A 17005-nucleotide genomic window follows, 5' to 3' on the forward strand; every position below is an offset into this window, starting at 1 on the left:
AATCAGGCTCCATATTTCCCCCGTCTCTAGTCTTTTGCTAAGCTACAATGCTGGGATAAAAATTTTGCCTTCTTTCTGATTTATTTTATCCATCCATCCATTCACTTCCGCACATCCTGTTAAGGGTCGCGGGGGGGCTGGAGCCTATCCCAGCTGTCATAGGGCGAGAGGCAGGGCATTTATTTATTTTCTGCACAAAATGCAGTTTTTAAAAAAGTTTTATTTAAGAGAGCAGAATTCATGTTTCCATCAATTACAGCAAGTCGTCCAGGCCCTGAAGCAGCAAAGCAGCCTCAGACCATCACTCTACCACCACCATGTTGCTATGATGTTCTTTTTTATGAAATGCTCTTAGTTTTACTCCAGATGTAACAGGACTCCAACTTTCCTAAAAATCTTGAGGATCATCGAGATGTTTTTTTTTAGAAAATGTGAGATGAGCCTTTGTGTTCTTTTCTGGGCAGCAGTGGTTTTCTCTTTAGAATTCTCCCATGGATGCAATTTTTGCACCGGCTCTTTCTTGAATCATGAACTCTGACCTTAACTGAGGCAAGTGAGGCCTGCAGTTCTTTAGATGTTGTTCTGACTTCTTTGGTGACCTCCTGGACGAGTCATCTACGCACTCTTAGAATAATTTTAGGCCTTCCCTGGAAAGGTTCCAGACCAAGTTTCCGAGTTTTCTCCATTTGTGGATAATGGCTCTCTGGTTCATTGGAGTCCCAAAGCCTTAGAAATGGCTTTGTAACCATTTCCAGACTGGTGGATGTTAATGACTTTGTTTCTCAGCTGTTCTTGAGTTTCTTTTGATTGTAGCATGATGTGTTACTTTTTGAGCTCTTTTAGCCAACTTCACTTTCTGTTTAAGTGATATCTTGATTCAGCAGGTCTGGCAGTACTCAAGTGTGGGTGTGGCTCGTGGCAATTGCTTTTCTTGCACAGGGCCAGGTATGTTCGAATAGGTTTTTTTTTTTCTCTTAATAAATCAAATTTTATTATAATTTCAAAACTGCATTTTGCATTTACTCGGGTCTCCTGTATCTAATTTTAAAATTTGTTTGATGATCAGAAACATGTGAGTGTGACAAATATGCAAAAAATAAGAACTCAGGAACTCAGGAATACTTTTTCACAGCACTGTAACTGTTGCCTTGCTGTGATTTCACTCAGACATAAGAGTGGTATAAACCTTTAATGTGTTTTTAATTACAACAATTCATTTAAAAAAACCTAGATACAACCTTTTAATTGTTGCATATAACCTATGCATATGTAACATAAACATATGCACGTTAATTTTAGTCAGAGCCTGGCCAGCTGTTTTCTGCTGTTTCCAGTCTTTATATTTACATTAGGCTATTACATGAGAGTGCTATCAGTTCAGACTGTGCCAGCTGTCTACAAGTGCTCAGCTGTTGTGTGAGTATGTGAAATGTAAAATCAGATAAATAGAGCATAGCTTAAGGGTTGCACTAAAAACAAAGGGAAGCGATGGTCAAGTATCATCTATATACAGGTGCTAAAAAATAGGTCAGTACCTCCCTGTAAAACCACTGCTTACATTTTACAGTTTTGCATGGCTGACTTTGTATAAATAAAAAGGATGACCTGCAACATGAAGTGAAGACTGTTTACAAGAGTAAGGGTATCAATATAATAGGCATCACAAGGTGCAAAAGGTGCAAGAGAATAATCAGCATGAGCCCACAATGAGCACGAAGTGGCAAAGGACTGGTGACTAACGGCAGCCGCAGACAATGAAGGTGATGAAGCTGCGAACAAGATCGAGCATGCAAATTTTTGACCTTTAAGATGTCAGATGTCTTTGGACAGAGGAAGGCTAGCTCTTTCTCTTTGTTTTTGGGCTAAGTTACTGCATCTTGACTCAAGTTTAATCAACACGCTTACTGTATCATTTTCAGTCTAGAAAGCAAATAAGAGTAATCCCCCATAGTGTTGGTTTATTCTTTTAATATTAATTAATTAATTAATTAATATTAATTCACTCTGGATAGCATATTTGGACACTGCACTTTATAGTTTGTAATTCTTCAGCTGGGATTTATTTTAACTGAGAGCCTCATTGGTGACAGTCAAACTGAAATCAGCCCTCTGTGCATGCTTTCTGCCATTGTGCACGTGTGTGGGTTTGTGTGCGCGTGTGTATGAGTGTGTGTCATTGTCTCTAACCCCCCACTTCTTCACAGCACCTAACATTTCTGTCAGATCAACAGATATATCTGAAGCAACAACATCGCTCAGCGTCTGCCTAGCAGCAAAGTGCTCTGTAAGTAGGTTTTATATCTGATTACTTAACAACAGACTTTGTTGTATTGGTTAAATTGGTTAATTATACTCATGTATGACATCTCTGATAAGGTAGGTGATTGTATGACTATCTTAAGCCTGGGCCTGAGAAATTGTTGTACCGTTGTTACACAAACTCGACAAAAACCTAGGGTACATTTTGAACTCGGTGTGCTCAAGAATTGGCCACAAAACACATAAAAATGCGATTTATCTATTAATTTTAGACATTTTTGGTGGATTCAGTCCAGCTAATCCTGGTGCAGTGATCCTATTGATCGGTTAAATCTAATTTCAACTGAGTTTTATTTAATATTCACAACTGTGTCTGAGCCTGTAAAAAAAAAGAATAAAACCGTGTGTACACCACAGTTGCTCTGGCTCAGAAAAGCAGTCATTACATGCTCAAAACATAAATAGCTGCTTTCATTGTGCCTTGGAATAGAAAACCAAAAATGGTATAGGTTTTAAGACACCCAAGAGGTCCATGTTTGTGTCTTTTATTCCTTGTAACTTTTCTTAAAATGACTGGATGTATTTTTGGTGGTGCACTGAGGCATATCTGCAAGATGTGTCAGCCGCAGTCGGACAGTTATTGGTTTGGACGACGGAAGCTGAATTTTTATGTGCAAAATGGGCTCTTTAATTCACAATGTAATGTTCAGAGTCTTTAGCATTTTATATTTTTAGATAAAGGTGCAATTTACACAAACACACATTACAGTTAACAGAAATCAAAGTAGAGTTATGGTTAACAGAGATAAAATAAGGATTTAGGATGTTTTAGGTTTTTGATGTCACCAGTTGCACGCATAACTTTATTTTGAGTTTGAAATATCAGTGAAACAGAGGTGGGCCTGAGCACTGTTAATTTGAACGTCAGGTAAAGTCAGGTTCATTTCTAGAGCACAAAGGTGCTGCACAGGCTTTGGAAAACATAAAGCAGATAACAGGAAAGTAGACAGACTATCTAATGACAGTTTCTTTCCACTGATTCAGGAAATTATGATTCACTTTGGGGCATTTAGGCTCCCGATTTCACATGCATGTTCTTATCAAAGTCCACCTACATACTTTAAGCACCAGCACAAAAACAGAAAATAATTTTCTGCATTATGGTTAAAGGGCTTATTATCTGTCTTTAGATGCTTACGCAGTCTCATGCATTGATGCATGTACGCAGGAATGCTTCGAGTTACACAACCATGAGCTAACTTCCTGATATCACAAAGAAAATAATCATGACCTAAAAACTCTGAATAGTTATCACTGACATGTTCTCGGTTTAATATCGATCAGCAATCTATAGAAAACAAAGGGAAGCAAATCAAATCACTGAGCTCATGGTGCCGTGTATGCGTGTGATAAGGAGGAACGCTGTTCTGGTGATTTGCTTTTAGTCGTGTTATTCTCAGCAATCGACCATTTAAGCAGATATTTGACTGATCGCTATTTACACCGCACACAGTCCTGCTCCTCTGATGCTGACATATTCGGCGGGTTTCCCCACTTTCAGTACTGATGTCAGCATGCCCACGTATTAATAATATTTCTGGGGTTTAAATGAGCCGAGGAAGAGTTTACACTCAGTAACACAAATATTACACGAATGGTTTATTTTTCTAAAATCTGTAGTTATTCTTGCAGTGTGGCTCAAGGGATGGTTAATATGGTTCAGACTAAAATATCTCAAAAAATGCTGGATGGACTGCTGTGAAACTTTGTTTGTGAGCAATAACAATGATTTTGATGATGCCCTGGCTTTTCTTTGCAATAAATGCTTTCTATGGAGCCACATTTGGGCCAAGGGGTGAGTCTGGCAGCCTCGTCTCAGCTAAAGGTCCATCTTACATGGGTCAGATTACAGGTGTGTTGTGACAGCTGGGTCACACTTGGTGTGACAGATATCAAGCCTGTCGCACGAGTTTTAGGCCAGATCTGGCTCACACAACACTTTCTTGTGCTCTAAGTGCCAAAAGTAGCCCAGATTAGGCCCTGCTTTCAGGGTCCAGAGGCCACGACGACGCTGAGTTTATTAAATATATATATTTTTAAATATCTCAGCAACAGCAGGTCAAAAATATTAACATGTTCTCTACTTTAGTTGACGACATCCCCATCTACTTCCTCACTTTGTGCTCGGTTCTTCTTAGCACGTATTAGCCTGCTAACACACGAAAGGAAAAAGGTTGGGGATCGTAAACACTAAACATCTGCATGTTTGCACTGTGACTGTGAGCGTATTAATGTAATGCCGTCAACTCAAAACACTGTTTAAGATTTGACCTTTATGTCAAGATGTGAAGCTTCCGCCGCTAATGCTTATGTTTCCTAACTGTGGTTTACTTGAACAAATACTTTTCACTCGCGCTGGGGTCTCCTTTAAAAGCCTAATCATGCTGCTTTTATCTGAGAGCAAATGATTTGAAGTATTTACGCGCGTAGTTTGTCTAAGCTTGCACGTCCGAGGTTGTAACGTCGCAGTGAGTTCGCCATTATCACGAGCAATCGTAAAGATTACAATAGCCCCAGTGTTTGGTTTCGCTCCGTTCTTTGTGCTCGACAAAAACTCTCCTTCGCTGCCATCAGGATTGATAACCTGGAGCTGTACGTCTCTCCAGAATAGAGAAGTTTGACCAAATGACAAACACAATCAGGTTTTTGCTTTGCATTAAATTGCAATTGCTTTCATGCCAGAAAACTTCCTGTTTGTTCTCTGTGGAAAACAAGTGCTCGGGCCTCTAGATTTTGCGTCGAGTCTTCTACTTGCTGAAAAAAGTGACTCATAGGACTTTTTTTCCATCACTCACTGGGTCACTCGCTATCTGCTTACTCTGCAACACTCACAAAAGTACTCTTTGCACATCACAGGGATTTATACATTGCATGCATACAGTTTCTGTGTGGCAGTCCCAGGCGCAGTATAAAAGACTCCCCGCAACAGTGTGGGTTCAAAGTGTGGCTCAGGAACTGTGCCATGTGTCGCCTCATCTCCCGCCAGTCTTTGTTTTTGTTCAATAAAAAGAAAGAAAGGGAAAAAAAATGCACAAAACTCTTAGTTTATAAAGGGCACATGCAGAGCTGAGACTTGGCTTCTGCTGTTGTTGGAAGTTTTAATGTTTTGTTGGAAAGCTGTCAGTATTTTGGTTAGTTTGGTCGTAAATTACAGCAGCGTAGCTAATGTGCTTGTCACGGTCTGTTAAAGGGGGTTTGTTATTAAATTCACTTTCCCTTTCAGTTTGCTCAAGTAATATCACAGAAGTTGTTCATAAATTTAGAGCTGATATATCACTGTGCTACCCACTTAAATGTCCCACAGTGTATGGGGAATTTAAATGGGAAATGGGAAAAAAATAATGGAGTTACTTGAATTCATTTATAGGATTTTTACTGGAGTAGACCTCCTTTCTCAAGTGCACATATGCAGACACACACAAGATGCAAGCCATTTATTGTTTATCTATAAAATATCACACAGTGGCTCCCCCCATATATATATATATATAGAGATATATAGATATATATATATATAGAGAGAGAAGAGAGAGAGAGAGGGGGGGGGGGGAGAGAGGGAGGAGGGAGAGTAGAGAAGAGATAGAGACAGACAGACAGACAGACAGACACACACACAGATATAGGAGAGATAGATATAGAGATAGATATAGAGAGATATATATATATAATATATATATATAGATATATATATATATAGATATATATATATACATACATAATATAAATATATACATATATATAGATATATATATATATACACATACATAAATATAAATATATACATATATCAAATATTGAAGTGTTCCATTTGATGTATACTACATGCTGATAAGTTAAACACCAGTTGGGTGCAGATATGAAGTGCTCCAGCATTTTTGTGATACCACATTGCTGCATGTGTCTAGACGCCATCCATTTGTCCACACTGTAAGGTCTGGCTGACTTTGTTGTGGCGTTTTGGAGGTCATGCTACAGTAAAACCTGGTTTCTTGTGGCAGTCGTATGTTTGTGTTTGGTTGTCCACTGTTGATGTGGGAAGCAACTCAGGTATGTAGCCAGGAAGCTGAGGTTTTGCACTTTTTATGATTTCACATTGTCTGTTTTTTTTTTTAAATAATAAACTGCAAGAAGTTTCCCTGTTAAATTACAGTAAAGTGCTGGCAATTAGATTTGCCAGCTTTTAACTGTTATTTTACAGTATAAGCTTCATTATACGACTGCCAGCTTTGAGGTTTCTCTTATAATGTCATCATTATAATAACTGCTTGTCCTGATCCAGGAACCATGAATGAAATGTTGTCTTTCAAAGGCATCAACACTGACAGTATTCCCAAAGAATGGGTTTGTTCTTCACAAATGTTACAAAGCATCAGGGATCTTCATGTGGAAGAGTGACATAAATAAATGTAAATACTCTTTTGTGATCAAGTTTTCCACTAATATTAAGTAGTGAAAATGATGGACATGTAGTGTAAATAACACAAAGACAATCACAAGATCGGCTTAAGTATCAATTTGCATCCCTCCGTGTTCAAATGTTTTTCTTGCCCTTATTTACTCCACAATCTAAAACTCAGGGGAATAACCTGGCTAATCTCTAACATATTATTTTTATTTCCATAAAATCTCGATCTTTCTGTTAATTTCAGATCATTTCCTTTCTGGGTTTTGTGAGCTGATGTGTGTGACGTATTATGATCGCTGTCAATTTCCCTCTTCATCTCAGACATCTTCTGCTTGCTGTCACATAACCGTTCCACGCTGCAGTCGAAACCCTCTTGATTTTAAACTTATCCTTACTCCCATTTGCAATAAAATCATCAAATTCCAAATCAGTGCTTCTAATTGCACACGCAGCAGTTACTGCAATGAGACTGTGGGATAAGTGCTATCCCTTGTTTCTTCCATAAAAAGGAAAATGCACAAACTTGAGTTTTAAAGCAGAGGGAATGTTCTGTAACCAAATAGCACCTGTTCAACGGAAGAGCGACATGCTGGAGAAAGGAGGCTGTGAGGGCGGACTGCGACTTCCTGTTGTGGCTTGTGTCATCAGTTTGTTAACCTGCAAACTTTATGCAGTCTCAAAGTGTGGGTGCCTCATGCTAAGTGTTTCATCCCCACATATATGTCTCCTCACTTGTATGTTTAGGGCTCACAGTCCTGAGAAACACAGGTCTGTTAGGTGTGTTGTAGATTCTAGTATAACACAGCTGGGAAAAGAAGAAGAGGTGAGTTTATCCGGAGTGATTGTGTGTTTTGTTTTGGGGTTTTTTTGCTGTTTGTAGCACTGATTTTTGTGTTGTCCATTTTTAAGCTGTCGTATTTGTAATTTGATAAATAAGAAAATTGGGTTGATTGAGCAGAGCCTGGAGGTGATAGAGACTAAAAGGTTAAAGGGTCAGAGGCCATGGATTTGTTTCAATCTGAGTGCACTGGTCAAATTTCTAAAATAAATTTCTCCCTTTTTTTTGTCTCTCTAGTTTCTTTTGACTTCTTACATTTAGGACTTTAAGACCAGGTCAACTCTACGGGGTCACACCATGTCCATCGACCCTGCGGCAGAGCTGCCTTTCTTCTATGGCAGCATCAGTCGCTCGGAGGCCGAGCAGCACCTGAAGCTGGCCGGGATGTCCGACGGCCTCTTCTTGCTGCGACAGTGTCTCCGCAGTCTGGGAGGCTACGTCCTGTCTGTTGTGTGGAGCCTGGAGTTCCACCATTACTCCATAGAGAAACAGCTTAACGGGACTTACTGCATCATAGGAGGGAAGCCTCACTGTGGCCCTGCAGAGCTCTGTGAGTTTTACAGCAAAGACACCGACGGCCTGGTGTGCCTCCTGAAGAAACCTTGTCTGCGCTCCCCAGATACACCGATCCGGCAAGGCGTGTTTGACAGCCTGAAAGAAAACATGCTTAGGGAGTACGTGAAGCAAACCTGGAATCTGGAGGTGAGCCTTTGACCCAAGTCCTGGGTACTGTTGAAGGGTTCAGAAAAAAAAAAATATCCATGTACAGTACAGTTTTGAGCATTTCTGAGACTACAGAATTCTTTTTTTTCAGCCATAGTCACTAGTTACATAATGATATATGATAAATAAATTTCTTCCTGCCATGTTACTTTTAATTTTTTTTTTTTTTTACTAAAATTAAACCCCCAAATGTACTGGCATTGTCACTGCAGACAATTTTGATGGGATGTCTCCATCCACCCTGAAGTACAGTGCAGTGAATATGATCTTTTCAGTCTTTATATTTTGTGCCCCCAAAATACAGCAAGTAAAACCAATAGAAAAACTTTCTGCCGGTGGCTAAAAAATACAGCTTGTAATTAGAAATTTGCATGAACTGATAAATGTTTTTGCCTGTGAGTAAATTTTGCCATGTTTTTGCGGTTATTTGAGAGCAGCTGCACACATTTAAAGATAAGACATTTAAATACACAAAAATTTCCACTGCTGTATTGATATGTAGATGAAATGTGCCATCATGAACTCTTATCTTAAAGAAGACATGTCAGACCTATTTTTAGTTCATGGGTCACATACAGCTCAGTTTAAGGGGGGCAAGACCAGAAAACTACTCCACAACAGAATAAAAAAGCCTGTGTTTCCCTGTGTTTAGGTGCAAAAAAAAGTACAAGTACGGTCTAAAAACATTCATGTTTAATGAATCTTTAATTCCGCATTCAGTCAGTCTAATGTCATTACAAAGAAACATGTTGGTGTCAGTGGTATGACCGGCCATATTAGACCAGGTGATGTCTTTGCTAGTAAGGAGGCTTTAAAACTCGTGATGATTCGGACATCCCACTCGGATGAAATTAACATTTCAGACAACCCCTCCATTTCTAATGACTCGTGATATACTGATTCTTCTTGTAAAATACAATGAGAATGAGAAGTCCAAAAATGGTAGCCTCCTTCGCCACAATTTTCTAGACCTCAAAAAGCCATTTAGTGGGCTGAATTGGACTCTTACTTGGGAAAGTTCTGGCCCGCAAGCCACATGTTTGACAGTTTTTCCTAAGAGTCTGGTTTAACTGAGATTTCTGAAGGGACTTTTTGTGTGTGTGTGTGTGTGTGTGTGTGTGTGTAAGGGGGGGGGGGGGGCTTGCAATCTCTCCAGAGCCTTCCTCAAGTAGAAACACAGGTAGGAGCTCTTACCTCCTCCGAAGGTTCCTGTTGCTTGGCGAAAGTACTTGCACTGACAAGTTACAGTTCTCAGAAATAAAACCCAAAAGCATGACACAGAGGGTAGAAGTAGAAACAAAAGGAAAGAGTCTTTACTGAGAACAAGCTCATGGAGGAGTAGGAACAAGTGAGCAGGTCACTGGAGAGAAAAGGCAGGCCAGGTGGGAGTGCGAGGGTCTGACGTGATGGCGCTGAAAGAATTAGTCAACAAACTAAACCTATAATACAAGATTTTATTCAGCGTGAAGGCCATCCCTCTGCAGTGCATTTTCACTTGTTTCACTCCTGCTGCACGTACTAAGATCAGCATCCTTTTATCATTACGATACAACAGAACAGCCAAACTAGCTCCACACTTGTGCAGAACCTGCCTGCATTCAAGTGTCACAGCCTTCCCTCTCTGAGCTTCACATGCACCACCTTCCACTGCATTTGACACCCAACATGAGCTTTGGTTGCAAACTGTGATGCAGTCCTCCTTGTATTTAGATAAAATATAAAAAAAAAAAAAATGTTGCAAAACACAGAGATAATGTGTGGGCCTTCTGAACGCATTTGTTTTACCGTGCAGGGAGAAGCCATGGAGCAGGCCATCATCAGTCAAGCTCCTCAGCTCGAGAAGCTGATCGCAACTACAGCCCATGAGAAAATGCCTTGGTATCACGGTAAAATCTCACGCCACGAAGGTGAGAGGCGGCTGTACTCGGGAGTACAACCAGACGGCAAGTTTCTGTAAGTTTCTTTCTTTTTTATGAAGATTTTCTGACTTCTCCATCGATTTTTGTGCTCATTTGTTGAGTAAAGATTTAGTGTCAGAGGTTTTAATGCAGTTTTTGTTTGTGTGTTTGGTTTCTCAGAATCCGAGACAGAGAAGCGACTGGGACATATGCTCTCTCCATGATGTACGGTAAAACAGTTTACCACTATCAGATCCTCCAGGACAAGTCAGGGAAATTTTCTATGCCTGAGGGCACAAAGTTTGACACAATCTGGCAGGTCAGTCCTCAAGCTGTTTTTTTTTTTTTCTCTCTTTATCTATGTGACATTTTTCTGAGTTAAAACTAAACTTATTCTCCATGTTCAGCTGGTGGAGTATCTAAAGATGAAACCTGATGGCCTGGTAAATGTTCTTGGTGAAGCATGTGTTAACGGCAAAGCTGCTGCTGAAAGTATTGACCATTTTTCCTTTTTTTTTTTTAAAATAGTTTGTCAGCCTGAATTTGCAGATTATTATTGTGTTTTTTAAAATATGAATAATATAATATACTGCATCTTTGTTTGTAATATTTCAGAAACACCCAGCATTCCCAATGTAAGTAGTCAGCACATCCTGCACCATTCAAGTCAGCATATTTCTTCATTCTCTAAGATTTATTTCTTTGTCGCTCTTTCAGAGGCCTCGCGGCGCCAATGGATACACACCGCCACCTCGAGGTCAGTAGCCAGCAGTACAAACACACAAGCAGCATTTAGCATAAGCTAGTCTGCAATACCTGTTGCTGCGTAGGGCTTTAAAATACATTTAAAAAAGAAAACACACACACACACACACACACACAAAAAAAAAATAATAACAATAATAAATTATACTCCATATGAGTATAATTTATGAGTCTTTTTATACTTTTAAAAGTGTCACTTCAATAAATAAAGGAGATAGCAGATGTCACCACAATAGTTTCTATTAAATATATGACTGGGCAATTTAATCTGTACCAGTGTATCATGTTTTAGACTCTTGATACATGATTTCGAGTATAAAATCTTAATTTTAAGTCACCTTCAAGATTAAAATAAAATACTAAGTTGCAGTATTTACAACTCTAAATTCAGTTGTGTTAAGCACTGTAACAAATTGCTGTAACAATAGATACATTTTTGTATTCAGTTTGTTTGCAATTACACCGTTTACCACACCATAAATGCCGATGCCTTTGAGGAAAGAAATAAGAGCTAATTCCTGTTCGTATTTACTGTATAAGAAGACTTTAAATGTTTAACTTCAAATCTTTAATTTAGTCGGGTCAAGGGCATGCAGCAATGTTTTACAGTATTTAACTGTTTATAGATATTAATAACAGTATAATGCACAGTATAATGCAAGGGTTGACAGTATCTTACTGTAAAGCTTATATTCTTGTCTGATTTAGATTAGAGCTGGAATGCTGTTTCATTTTGGAAAATCCAGCAATGTGTAGAGTACCTAAAAAAAATGTCACCAGATTATCATATTTACAAACTGAATATTTGTTGTATGTTATTTGCACTTTACAGCTCCTATACCGACCTCAAAGACTACTACACCCGTGCCTCAAGACCGTGATCTTCTCCCCATGGACTGCAGTGGATTCAACCCATATCACAACCCCAATGATATCAAAAGGTTCAACATCCAAAGGTCTGACCTCCTGATGGACGAGGTGGAGCTCGGCTCTGGGAACTTTGGCTGTGTCAAGAAGGGAGTCCTCAAAACAGAATCGTGAGGAACCAAATATTATAAAAACAGAAATTGAGTTGTACATACAGTATAGTGTGTGTATACATTGATCTATCCTTCTGATCCCACTGCTTTAATTTTTTTTGTGTGTGTGTTTTGTTTCAGGGGTCAGATAGATGTGGCCGTAAAAGTGCTGAAGAGTGATAACGAGAAGCTGGTGAAGGAGGAGATGATGAGGGAGGCAGAGATCATGCACCAGCTGAGTAACCCCTTCATAGTCCGCATGCTTGGCCTGTGCAATGCAGAATGTCTCATGCTGGTCATGGAGATGGCTTCAGCCGGACCGCTCAACAAATTCCTTTCCACCGAAAAGTAAGTGCAACAAATACATCATTGGATTGGCAACATTTGTGTAGAAAGATTCAAATAAAAAACAGTCTAAGTCTAATTGAGTCATCTGTGTTATTTCAACAAAATACTATCAATGGCAGTAAATAAATGTTCCTAAACCCCACTTTGGGGTTTCTGGAATGTGTTGTCATGCATATCTGTAAATAAGTGTTCATCACACAGTGATACTAATAGTGCCTGTAATTGGTTACAAAAATCCTTCAGCTGTAGAAAGGATCGAAGCATGTGCAAGTGTGAACAGTCACATATTTACCTCAAAGAATTCAGATCTTTTAAACAGTAAAAAGTAAGTGGACTGGTACTTATGTGGCCATGTTCTATTCAAGTTGAGCACTCAAAGTGTTTCCTGCTGCAAGTCTCTACTTCTCTACTTTTAATAGAGTCCTCACGTGGATTCTGTTAAATACCTGACTCTGGAGTAATCCTTGCCACGACATGCTGATGAGGAATGAATCAGACAATCTGTTACCTACGAGACATTTCTGATATTTCTGAGCCCGTTCTCTTTTCCTGCGGCGGAGACTGCAGTCTGTATGGACAGCAGCATCCCCCCGAAGGGCAGAAGTTGAAACATGTAGATATGATTTTACATGCCCTTCAGATGCTTTAATTTTGAGGATTTGTACATAGTGTAGGTCTCTTTATAATACTCATAAGCAAAGCAAACGGCAGCCTATAATTCAAGTCCAGTCAATAGAGCAGAGATGGATAAGAGAGCAGGAGAATGACATGCAAAGGCCTGTCCAGCTGGAAGTCAGACTGTTGCTTGACTGCTGAGAGTCATCCTAGGTGAGGCGTTTTGGGCATGTCCTCCCAGGAAGAGGCTCGGGGGCAGAGCCAAGACATCTCACAGAGATTACATCTTGCGAACACCTCTGTGCCCCCCGAACAGCTGGAGGAGGTGGCTGGGGAGTGAGATTTAGGTGGCTCAGCTCTGACTGCTTCCCCCATAACCCAGATAAGCAGCAAAAAATGGATAGATAGGTGATTCCAAAGCTGCAATTCAGGGTCATGGAAGGGGGCTGGAGCCTATCCCAGCTGTCTTAGGAAAAACTATGTTTGTGCATAAAATATATCCTAATGCTTCTTTTCTCTGGATGTTTGTCTTCACAGGCATAGTGTATCAGTGGAGAACATTGTCAACCTGATGCACCAGGTGTCGATGGGGATGAAGTATCTGGAAGAGAAGAACTTTGTGCACAGAGATTTAGCAGCTCGCAACGTCCTACTGGTCAACCAGCAGTTTGCCAAAATCAGTGACTTTGGCCTCTCCAAGGCCCTGGGAGCCGATGACAACTACTACAAAGTACTCACAATATAAAGTTACATAAATATCGAGTCATTAAAGGGTCAGGTGTGGGGTTATCAGTGAATACAAAACGATAGTGTGTCTTAGAGGGATTGCTTTTCTGGGAATTGCTGACCTCACATTGCGCAAACACCAATTAAGTGTTGTCGACACAAAGATGTCAGATGCTCTGTTTAAACTAAAGGCTTGATTGATTTCCATTTTACTGATTTATTGACCTATATCTGGAGGGAATGGAGTTATCAGAAAGCCCCAGCAATCCCTCACTCCAAGGCCCTAATTATCATCACTGATGTTTGCTTGCTTTGGTGAGTCCGTGACATGCTTCTTATGGTCATAAATTTGGTGTTCACAGGCTCGTACTGCAGGTAAATGGCCACTCAAGTGGTATGCACCAGAATGTATACTCTTCCACAAATTCTCCAGCAAAAGCGATGTGTGGAGTTTTGGTGTCACCATGTGGGAGGCGTTTTCCTATGGAGGGAAACCTTACAAGGTAAAAATCTGTTACTGCAGAAGATTATCAGAGCTTGGCTTGATCCCAGAGCTCACACTGCTCTTGTTTTCATTTTTTTTTCCTCCAGAAAATGAAAGGACCCGACGTGATCCGCTTCATTGAAAACGGGAGCCGCATGGATTGTCCAGCAGCGTGTCCGGAGAGAATGTATACGGTGATGCAAGACTGCTGGACATACAAGTGAGAAACTGACTGAGGCTTGTGCATGTGTTGAGTTTTATTTTCACTCACTGAGATCAAGATCTCTTGTACAAGAGAGACATGAAAACTGATTTTATGTGTATACACAACACAGTTCAGTCCAACATAGCAGCCATTTCACACCTCCAGATAACTGCCACAAATATTAAAATATCTGAAAATAACTTTGCATTCTGGCCCTGCGTGAAAAAGTAATTGCTCCTCCTTGTTAAATCGTGAACTCAGCATTTCATAAAAAGAACATCACACCAGCAGTCAAATGTGCTGGAGGTAGTGTGATGTCTGGAGCTGCTTTGCTGCTTCAGGATGACTTGCTGTGATTGATGGAACCATGAATTCTGCCCTCTCAGAAAATCCTGAAGGAGAATGTCCGGGAATCAGTTTTTACCCCGAAGCTCAAGAGCACCTGGGGTATGCAAGAGGACAATGATCCGAAATGAATAGCAAAAAAAAAAACAAATAAATGAAGCTTTTGGAGTGGCCTAGTCAAAGTCCGGACTTTGAGACTGATTGAGATGCTTTGGCATGACCTTAAACAGGCCGTTCATGCTTGGAAATCTTCCAGTATGGCTGAATTAAAACATTTCTGCAAAGAAATGTGGGCCAAAATTCCTGATGTTTGTGATGTGAAAGACTCATTGCCAGTTATCACAAATGCCTGATTCCAGTTCTGGCTGCCAAGGTTGGCACAAACAGGTATAAGGTATATACTGTATAAGGGGCGATTACTTTGGCACACAAGGCCAGGTAGGTTTGGATAGTTTTTTCTCTGAATAAATGAAATCGTCTTTTAAAAACTGCCTTTTTTATTAACTCAAGTTAACTTTGATTAGCATTACAATTAGTTTGAGGAACTGAAACATGTAAGTGTGACAAATATGCACAAAAATAAGAAATCAGAAAGAAGGCAAAAACTTTTTCATGGCTCGTTATGTGTTGTCTCTTATCTAGTGCTTATACATCAGAGGTGAACACCCTTATTATTTAGATTTAAAAAAACAAAACAAAAAAACAACCTCCTTGTAAGATAACAGGAAAAACTTACCACATCAGTTTAAAGATTACCTCAGAGAGGGATGGAGTGTGGGGAGGTGTGCAGACTTGATTATTGTAATCTACAAAAATTAGATAAGTAATGTGCAGTAAGGATTGGACACTTTGTTAGTAAGTAAACTGCAGATCTGAAGAACTTTCAGCTGGATCACAACAACCGTAAGCCAGATCGATGAAGTGTGTATTCTTTGACTTGCTTTAGACTCCCCATTATCTGGAGTTTGTTCCTAAATCTTTTTCCTAAAGCATTAATGCTGTGAATGTATTAGATTTCCATTATCAGAGGAACATCAAAGCTCTTTGGAAATCCACATTTTTGTCTTTGGGGAATTTAGAGTGATTTAAAAATAACAAACGGTTGTAATCTGGAGGAGAACAGTTCTGTGATGGAGCAGATGGCATGCTATTAGCATAAAAGAACACTTTTCCATTTCCAGTTGGTTACTATATGTGTGTGGGGGAAATAAAGGAGTGTAATATTGGTAACACTGATTCTAGTGAGACAACTGTGTTTAACCTGTTAAATTGATTTGAAAACGTCTGAACTCCATGTGTGTGAGAGATTTATTATCAGCATCATTTTATCAGCGTCATAGCTGGTATGGCAGACAATAATCATTATTATCGTCTCCCACACCCTCTATGACCAGAGCTAAAGCCTGGCTGCTGAGGCTGAATGACATTATAGTCCCCAGTCAGTCCATCAGAAATTAAAACAATGTGCCATTTAATATTTTGGGTTGGGTTTTTTTTTAAAGCCAAAATAAGTCAGCAATGCAATCTCTTGATATCTTGTGACTTCCATTAATCAGAAACTGCTGTCTCTGTTTCTCGTCTCTCACAGACATGAGGACCGTCCCGACTTCAAGAAAGTTGAGGAGGCCATGAGGACTTATCATTACTCCATATCCAGCAAGGCCAAGCCTGAGGAAGGTGCAGCCGCCGCCGCAGCTGAGCCTACCAATTAGACAGAAAAAAAAAAGCACATTCTGTCCCAGTGCTGCACAAAGCGTCCTTTGAACCGGCCATTAAACAACCAAAACAAAGAGCGTTTTATGAACGGTGCACACTGACCAGCTTTGACTGCAGAACCGACACAGCTAAACAGGCCATAAATGTGCATTTGTAAATCGGACTTCAGTGTGTCAGCCATGCAAGGAAGATTTCTGTCTGTCATGGTTTGAATGTTAAGTGTCTTAATGCTGTTGAACAGAACTAATTTTATATTCTGCTACTTTGCGAGTGTAATCGAGTGTAATTGTTAATTTCTCTCTGTGTGTCTGCCACCACCTAAAAGCATTTTATTGTTTTTAGCCTAATAAAGTAGAAACAAACTAATGATGTGAGTGAAACAATGTGGATTAACTTATCATAAATATGATGATATGACTGAATTAATTCATAGTGGTGTGTGATTTTATTTTTTTTGTCTTTGTGATGCAACAACAGTTTAACAGTATAATCCTTAATTGCCCTTTTCCCTGAACCACCATGTTAATGTGCAAAGGGACCAGATTTTCCAGATGGCCCAAACCATAAACATAAAAATCTGCAGCTTTATCAGGCATGTA

At 39.7% G+C, this 17005-nt stretch overlaps 1 protein-coding gene across 2 annotated transcripts; it reads left to right on the forward strand.

The window, feature by feature from the left end:
• The first annotated feature begins 2236 nt into the window (after positions 1-2236).
• On the forward strand, positions 2237-16784 carry zap70 (zeta chain of T cell receptor associated protein kinase 70). 2 transcript variants are annotated; one of them, XM_030727080.1, is made up of 13 exons: positions 2237-2284; positions 7800-8264; positions 10078-10238; positions 10364-10502; positions 10591-10675; positions 10799-10818; positions 10901-10940; positions 11781-11985; positions 12109-12315; positions 13468-13660; positions 14019-14159; positions 14248-14360; positions 16279-16784. In XM_030727080.1, the coding sequence occupies exons 2-13, from the start codon at positions 7860-7862 to the stop codon at positions 16400-16402; spliced, it is 1833 nt and encodes a 610-aa protein (XP_030582940.1). In that variant the 5' UTR covers positions 2237-2284; positions 7800-7859; the 3' UTR covers positions 16403-16784. The 2 variants fall into 2 exon arrangements, with proteins under 2 accessions (XP_030582940.1, XP_030582941.1); XM_030727081.1 differs by lacking the exon at positions 2237-2284 and adding an exon at positions 7438-7547.
• Positions 16785-17005: the final 221 nt, after the last annotated feature.

This window comes from Archocentrus centrarchus, chromosome 4, assembly GCF_007364275.1.
Source record: "Archocentrus centrarchus isolate MPI-CPG fArcCen1 chromosome 4, fArcCen1, whole genome shotgun sequence".
Lineage (NCBI taxonomy): Eukaryota > Metazoa > Chordata > Actinopteri > Cichliformes > Cichlidae > Archocentrus > Archocentrus centrarchus.